The following is a 7,843-nucleotide window of genomic DNA, read 5'->3' as shown; positions in this document are numbered from 1 at the left end:
ACATTTCATATTCCCTTTCTGTGTGAAAACGTTGCCCCTCATTACGTTCCTATTACGGAGATACGGAGATGAGGAAACACTTTTTCTCATAGAGAGTTGTGAGTGTGCAGAATTCTCTGCCTCAGAGGGCGGTGGAGGCCGGTTCTCTGGATAATTTCAAGAGAGAGCTAGATAGGGTTCTTAAAGATAGCGGAGTCAGGGGATATGGGTAGAAGGCAGGAACGGGGTACTGATTGGGGATGATTGGCCATGATCACACTGAATGGCGGTGCTGGCTCGAAGGGCCAAATGGCCTACTCCTGCACCCATTGTCTATTGTCTATTAAAGTTTCCCCTCTCACCTTAAAATGTAAAGGCAGGACATAATCAGGTACATAGTTCTATAGTGCGGCAGCAGAACTAAGCGTGGACTCGACCTCTATTATACATGATCATTCCGAGGACCTTGCTACAAGCCAAGTTACCTCTTTTGAAAGCAACATGAATGAGCTACTTTACTGCTTTAAAAGTACTCATTATACAGACACATTGGAAGGCTAGTGACATATACCACTGCTGGAATACCTATTATTCTGTGGCACCAACACACATCAGAAACACTGTACAAGTGCAGACATAGATTGGATCTCAAGATCTCCGATTGTCATTGCAGACACCTGGGCTTTCCTCTGTTAAAACACACATTTCTAATATGGACTTTCCTCCATCCACTATGATACGGAGAATGTGAATAAAATGTTCATAAGAGAGATTTCAGTAAATATTTGAACTTATTCTATTAATTTTAAACCCCGCCCTCTCCCAAATTATTTATTTATAAAAGCTCTCCCAAAGTTCCAAATGTAGTGGGATTTCCGATATCAAAATGCCGAATTTCATGTGTGACCCGTGAGTGCCACAGGGTAGTTATTCAACTTCCAGGAGCTTCACAATTCAACCCACAAAACAGCACGACTCACTTCACGAAAATCAGGATTGGGAATCTTTCTCGGTAGATTTACCCTTTGATCACATTTCCACAGCAGTGTACCACAACTCAAGGAACCTAGTACATGCTGGAGATGACACCCATGGCCTTTGGGTCTGAATAGCTGGTGGCATCGGACGGGACATTCCGATTATTCCCAAACCAGCAACAGGCACGCACTCCTGTCTCCAAGTCAGTAGGTTGTGTGTTCAAACCCTGCACCGACACAGAAGCACAGTACTGCTGCATCCTCTTTTGGATGTGATATTAAATCAAATGCACGCTTGCCCTCGAATATGCGTGGATGCCCAGCGGTGGACTTTGGACTTCTTCCGCCAAAATATGGCGACTGTGCAAAATAATCTCACTGCGTTGTGCATACGTGACAATAAAGAACCATTGATAATCAGCCAAAATATGCCTCAGATAAACAGACAAGATCTCTCCTCACTTAAACCTCATGCTGTCAGACGTTATTCAAGCCCTTAGACACTAATAGTGTAATACAGACTCTGTTACTCTCCTTCATTCCTGCGTCTAGACTCTTTCTGTGGTCTAAGCTGTTTCTCTATCCACCACCTTGGATCACTCAAGCACATTCCTGCACCCTGCTGGGCAAATGCTTTGCATGAGGCTAGAAGGGGAGAGCTCCAGTACACTATACCCACTACATTGAATCAGAGGAAAGCCCGCGTTGATGCACAACCATAACACGTCACTGGAAGTTTTCTTTGTAGAACTTGAAGCTAAATCGCTCACACTGAGCCTTGATTGTTTTAGCCAAGACTGGGGAACCGCAGAAAAACACGTGGACCTTTCCCTTGTTCTCCTCGGCAATCCTTTGAAAAACCTGGAAGTTAAAAGCAAAAGATCATCGTCATACAGAGATTCATTATTATATTACACCACTAACAGCAACTCTTTTTAAACTCAGTTTTAGGTGTGCCAGAAATGATTCACCCTCAAAACCTAACAATGACGACCAGCTAAAGCCCCTGTCCCACTGTACGAGGTAATTCAAGAGTTCCTCCGAGTTTTCCCCTGATTCGAACTCGGAGAATGTCCGTAGCGGGTCCGCAAGAGTTCGTGGATGTCTCGTAGCGGCTCGTACGAGTAAAAAGTAACTTTTTTTTTTCATCGCGAGTATTTTAAAAAAATCGTGGACATTTGGATAATTGTAGGTGCAAATAAAAGCATTGATGCAAGCGGTGAAGAGTTTTGAAATCATAATTCAAAGTGCCGTTTTTTAATTTATTCGGTGGATTAGAGTTGCACAGGCAGAACCACCATTTCATTGCCAATTCCGGGTTACGATTGAGGGGTGACCCGAGTTCTTGAATTGCTGCAGTCTTTGAGATATGGGTATAGCAGGGTCAAAACTGCTCGCCAACAGTGACCTTATTAACATCTTGTACAACTACTCCAAGTGCGGCCTCACTAATACCTTGTGCATCTTGTATCTCTTGACTCCCGTAAAGTCCACAAATCTATTGATGTCCATTTTGAATGAACTCAATTACTGAGCCTCCGCACTCCATTGCAGTAGAGAATGCTAAAGATTCACCACCACCTAAATGAAGACATTTCTCCTCATCTCAGTCCTAAATGACCATCCCTTATTCTGAGACAGTGAACCCTGGTTCTAGACCCCCTCAGTCAAGAGGAACATATTCCGTGCATCTAGTCTGCTGTGCTCTACGAGATTTTTGAAGTTTCAATTTTCTTTCATTTCTTTAGCCTACCTGCTCAACCTCCCCTCTTACATTTAACCCACCATCCAAGAAGCCAGTGTAGAGAATCTGCACCGCACTCCCTCGATGGCAAGCGGTCTCGACCCAAAACATCACCTTTTCTCCAGGGATGCTGCCTGACCCGCTGAGTGACTCCAGCATTTTGTGTCGGACTTCAGTGTAAAGCAGCATCTTCAGTTCCTTCCTACACATCCTTTCTTAGGCAGACTCAAGACTAAAACTATCCTCAATATTCCGAGTGAAGTCTCGCCAGGGACCTGTATAACTGGTAGACAAAAGTGCTGGAGAACTCTGCGGGTGCAGCAGCATCTATGGAGCGAAGGGGTTCGGCCCAAAACGTTGCCTATTTCCTTAAGTGGCAAAAACAGGAAAGCAGACTATTATCTAAATGGTGGCCGACTAGGAAAAGGGGAGATGCAGCGAGACCTGGGTGTCATGGTACACCAGTCATTGAAAGTAGGCATGCAGGTGCAGCAGGCAGTGAAGAAAGCGAATGGTATGTTAGCTTTCATAGCAAAAGGATTTGAGTATAGGAGCAGGGAGGTTCTACTGCAGTTGTACAGGGACTTGGTGTGACCACACCTGGAGTATTGCGTACAGTTTTGGTCTCCAAATCTGAGGAAGGACATTATTGCCATAGAGGGAGTGCAGAGAAGGTTCACCAGACTGATTCCTGGGATGTCAGGACTGTCTTATGAAGAAAGACTGGATAGACTTGGTTTATACTCTCTAGAATTTAGGAGATTGAGAGGGGATCTTATAGAAACTTACAAAATTCTTAAGGGGTTGGACAGGCTAGATGCAGGAAGATTGCTCCCGATGTTGGGGAAGTCCAGGACAAGGGGTCACAGCTTAAGGATAAGGGGGGAAATCCTTTAAAACCGAGATGAGAAGAACTTTTTTCACACAGAGAGTGGTGAATCTCTGGAACTCTCTGCCACAGAGGGTAGTCGAGGCCAGTTCATTGGCTATATTTAAGAGGGAGTTAGATGTGGCCCTTGTGGCTAAGGGGATCAGAGGGTATGGAGAGAAGGCAGGTACGGGATACTGAGTTGGATGATCAGCCATGATCATATTGAATGGCGGTGCAGGCTCAAAGGGCCGAATGGCCTACTCCTGCACCTAATTTCTATGTTTCTAATTCTGCCTAAAAAGGTTGCCTATTTCCTTCGCTCCATAGAAGCTGCTGCACCCGCTGAGTTTCTCCAGCACTTTTGTCTACCTTCAATTTTCCAGCATCTGCAGTTCCTTCTTAAACGACATGTTTAACTACACAGGCTGGGGGCTAAAGATTAGGTATTCTTTGTCTCCATGTCTCAGTTCCGCACAGTGCATTTCGCAACTGTGTTGGAATACCAATGAGTTCCTGGTTCAGAACTTCCTGGTGCTTTATTTCCATCCCCTAAACTGAATGACCAAACATGAAGCTCAATCCATGGAGGAAACACAGAGGATGATGGTATACAGAGACGTGTACCTTGAGCCCATTCAGATATACACAATGCTCGGAACAACCTTAGCACAAAGGTTCCACTAGCATCAGGCCACACACAATTAAAAGGAATAAGTGCTTTAAAAATCACATTAGCTTGCAGCATCTGTTTACTGATGTTTCATTTACATATATGAATGTTTACAAGGACATCGGAAGCCAAAGAAAGATGAGAGCAAAGCTGTGGAGCAAAGATCAGGTGTGAGGACATTAGTTTAAAACTACTTGGAATGCAATTTCCAAAAACATTGGCAAACATCCTGGAATCTCTCTCACTAAAAATGATATTGCATTGATTCCGTGCCTGTGAAGCACATGAACCTAATTATAAGCTGATGGTGGCGCAGAATGGAGATCAGAGAACCTGCGAGAATTCCAAATAGAAAGCTGGGAGGGGAGGGACAGGACAGCTTGTTTTGGTAAAGCAGCATCTGCAGTTCCTTGTCGCCATGCCTTCCTAATTGTTTGGTGCGGTGTTAATATTAATGTTGAGGGAAGGCTGGTTAGTGAATGGAAGAGAAGGTTGTGCAGATGGATGCAGAGATGAAGTAGAATGGGTGGAAGTTCATTCGGAGCACAAGCATCACCACTGATATACTAGGGATCAATGAGCATTTTCCGGGGACATTGATGTGTGATCCAACGTGACCTAGGATCAGCACATGTGAATGCTGGAGTTAACTCAAAGGGCCAAATGGTGTGTTCATGCTTCTGTGTTGTTATGTGACAATGCTGATCAGCCGCTTGCTGGCCATGCTTGAAGTTCAATACAACACTCGTTTGGCTCAAAGGGGACATAAGCAGAGGCTCAGTTACTGATGCAGGGATACAGCACGGAAACAGGCCCTTCGACCCACCGAGTCCATGTCCACCAGCAATACCTGCATATTAGCACTATCCAACACATTAGGAACCATTTACAATTTTACCAAAGTCGATTAACCTAGCAACCCGCACGTCTTTGCGATGTGTGAGGAAAAATAAAACACCCAGAGAAAACCCACGCAGTCACAGGGAGAACGTACAAACTCCGTACCAACAGCACTCGGAGCCAGGATCGAACCCGGGTCTCTGGCGCTGTAAAGGCTGCAACTTCCTGTTTTTGACAGGGGTTCTTTAAGCACCCCTGCCTGAAGTTCAAATATTAAATTTCTTCAAACCAAACCTAATGAAATCCCAGTCATGACATCCTCAGGACTACAAGATGTGTGGTTAGCCACCAACCGCAACGTTCAAGTGCGAATTATTAAATAGAACCCACGGAGAATTGCTGAGGATTCCCCTGTGGGGAATTTAAACGGCAAGGTTATTGCCGCTGGTGTTGAGCAACTGAAGGTTTTACAACGCGTTATTAAAATATCTCTTAGTGCAACATTTTGGTTGCAATACATTAGTGATTGTTACTGTAAAACATGCATCATTAGATTAAATTGCTGTTGAAGCATTTGATACACTTCTCACACCCACATAATGGTTGTGTGAAATCGATAGTGCAAAGGGAAGATAGGGGGATAAAAATCAATTGATTTACAACTCAACAAGTGCACAATCAATGTGTCACTCTGTCATAATCTAAAAGCTCGTTTTACAGTTGTTATGTAATTTAAGAACCTTTGTAAAGTGTCTGTGTTATAAATTATCTTTGATGTGTCTGTTCAACATTTTTGCCTTTTGAATGTAAAGAGCTGGCCAGTGCATAAAATTCCCACAGGTAACAATTACCAGCTTTTATAACCAAATTAGCATTCTCTTCCAGTCCCCCGTCTCCTTAATATTGCTCATCTGTAATGATGCCTGCGCTTGCTAGAAGGTGAAGCGTGGATGCTGACGCTAGAGGCAGGAAACATGTTCCCGATGTTGGGGGAGTCCAGAACCAGGGGCCACAGTTTAAGAATAAGGGGTAAGCCATTTAGAACGGAGACGAGGAAACACTTTTTCTCACAGAGAGTGGTGAGTCTGTGGAATTCTCTGCCTCAGAGGATGGTGGAGGCCGGTTCTCTGGATACTTTCAAGAGAGAGCTTGATGGGGCTCTTAAAGATAGGGGAGTCAGGGGATACGGGGAGAAGGCAGGAACGGGGTACTGATTGGGGATGATCAGCCATGATCACATTGAATGGCGGTGCTGGCTCGAAGGGCCGAATGGCCTTCGCCTGCACCTATTGTGCATTGTCTATTGTCACCTCGGTTTATTCCTGCCCTTGGGTACTGTTCCTGTGGAACATAGATCACAATTGTTCAGTACAGGAATGAGCCCTTTGGCCCACAATGTTTGTGTCGAATATGATGCCTAGTTAAACTGCTCAGCTGCCTGCCCATGATCCATATGCCTCTATTCCCAGCACTTCCATCTGTCAATGTAAAAGCCTCTTAGATACCACTGTCATATCTGCCTCCACCACAACCCCTGGCTACACGTTCCAGGTCCCCCACTGCCCTCTGTGTAAAAAACCTCCCCGCACATCTCCATTAAACCTTCCCCCTCTCACCTTATAGTTACGTCCTTTAGTATTGGACATTTCCACCCAAAGAAAAAGATTCTGACTGTCTACCCTATCTATGCCTCTCATTCACTCTATTCCTTCTATACATGAGCAGGCGTGGGAAAAGCGGCCAGTAGCCAGCCTGGCGGACTCAGTGAGTGGGTCTGCTCAGCGCTCCAAGCTCTGCTCGGTCCATGTTACAGATCCCCCCTGGGTCACTAACACTCGACTTATGGACACCCCATGTACATACCAGCAAGCATTTGGGAGAAGGGTGGAATGGATGGGGATGTATTTCCCAGTTGCTGCGAGGCTCCAGATATCTTCTGTAGGGTGAGAACGGGACATTTTCACATGCTTTCTCTCCCCAACTCCCCTCCCTCAACAGTGGGGGGCTGGGTGTACCGAGCAGAGCTTGGAGCGCTGAGCTGACCCACTCACTGAGTCCGTGAGGCTGGCTGCTGGCCGCTTTTCCCACGCCTGCTTACCCTCCCGTCACCACTCTGTCACCCCATCACACACCGTGATTTTGTTCATTCTGATCCACGGACATTTCAAGCTACAAGCAGCTCTCAGGGAGGGAACCCCGTGGGAACCCAGTGCTACCTGTACCTTGCTCCAGTCTGGCCGGCCGGGCTGGGTCCTGGTGCGTAGGCCTGTAATAGAATCACGCATCTCCTTCTTTGCCAGAAGATCCAGAGCCATTTGTAGACCCAAGGCCTTCATGTCATTTTTACTGAGGGCAGATGTCATGTACATATGCATCTCCAGAAATCTGCCTGCACATTGGGAACAGTTGAACAATTAGCAACTCTGCTGTTTGTTTGTGAATGTACATATCTAACAATACTCCATAAGAATAGCGTTAAGTAACCCAATCATTCAATCAAGTTTGATGTGGTTCTGTGCTGACTAACGTAAGAACTGATTGTTCGATGATACAGTGTCACATTTGGGAGACACTAGGTACAGTGAAATTCATCGTTTTTGCAGACAATCCCATTAAATCGTACAGCAGACCTATTCTAAGTAGTACACAAAGAGTCGCCACGTTTCTGATGCTAACAAAGTTACAACAAGTTAATCGAACAGTCTTCTCTTCTCGCAGTAACGAACCAGACCTGCCGCTACACAAGGTTTCATACCCCCGCC

The 7,843-nt window shown here is 45.4% G+C and overlaps 1 protein-coding gene across 1 annotated transcript; it reads right to left on the bottom strand.

Annotated features, from left to right (window-relative positions):
* Window positions 1-1,161: 1,161 nt before the first annotated feature.
* Window positions 1,162-7,575, bottom strand: LOC129712493 (NADPH oxidase 5-like). The gene is made up of 2 exons (XM_055660957.1): window positions 7,304-7,575; window positions 1,162-1,817 (listed from the first exon to the last, which is right to left on the bottom strand). Exons 1-2 carry the CDS (start codon window positions 7,454-7,456, stop codon window positions 1,683-1,685), a joined length of 288 nt encoding a protein of 95 aa, XP_055516932.1. The 5' UTR covers window positions 7,457-7,575; the 3' UTR covers window positions 1,162-1,682.
* Window positions 7,576-7,843: the final 268 nt, after the last annotated feature.

Source organism: Leucoraja erinacea, chromosome 33 (genome assembly GCF_028641065.1).
Source record: "Leucoraja erinacea ecotype New England chromosome 33, Leri_hhj_1, whole genome shotgun sequence".
NCBI classification, from domain to species: domain Eukaryota; kingdom Metazoa; phylum Chordata; class Chondrichthyes; order Rajiformes; family Rajidae; genus Leucoraja; species Leucoraja erinaceus.
Note: the sequence above shows the minus strand (reverse complement) of the source record. Positions and strands in the feature narration are given on the sequence as shown.

Bases quoted from the DNA above. Each gene is read 5' to 3' on its own strand.
- LOC129712493 (XM_055660957.1), bottom strand. From the start codon at position 7,456: ATGCATATGTACATGACATCTGCCCTCAGTAAAAATGACATGAAGGCC. The intron at 1,818-7,303 runs GTACAGGTAGCA...TTTAACTTCCAG, and splicing joins GCCGGCCAGACTGGAGCAAG to GTTTTTCAAAGGATTGCCGA.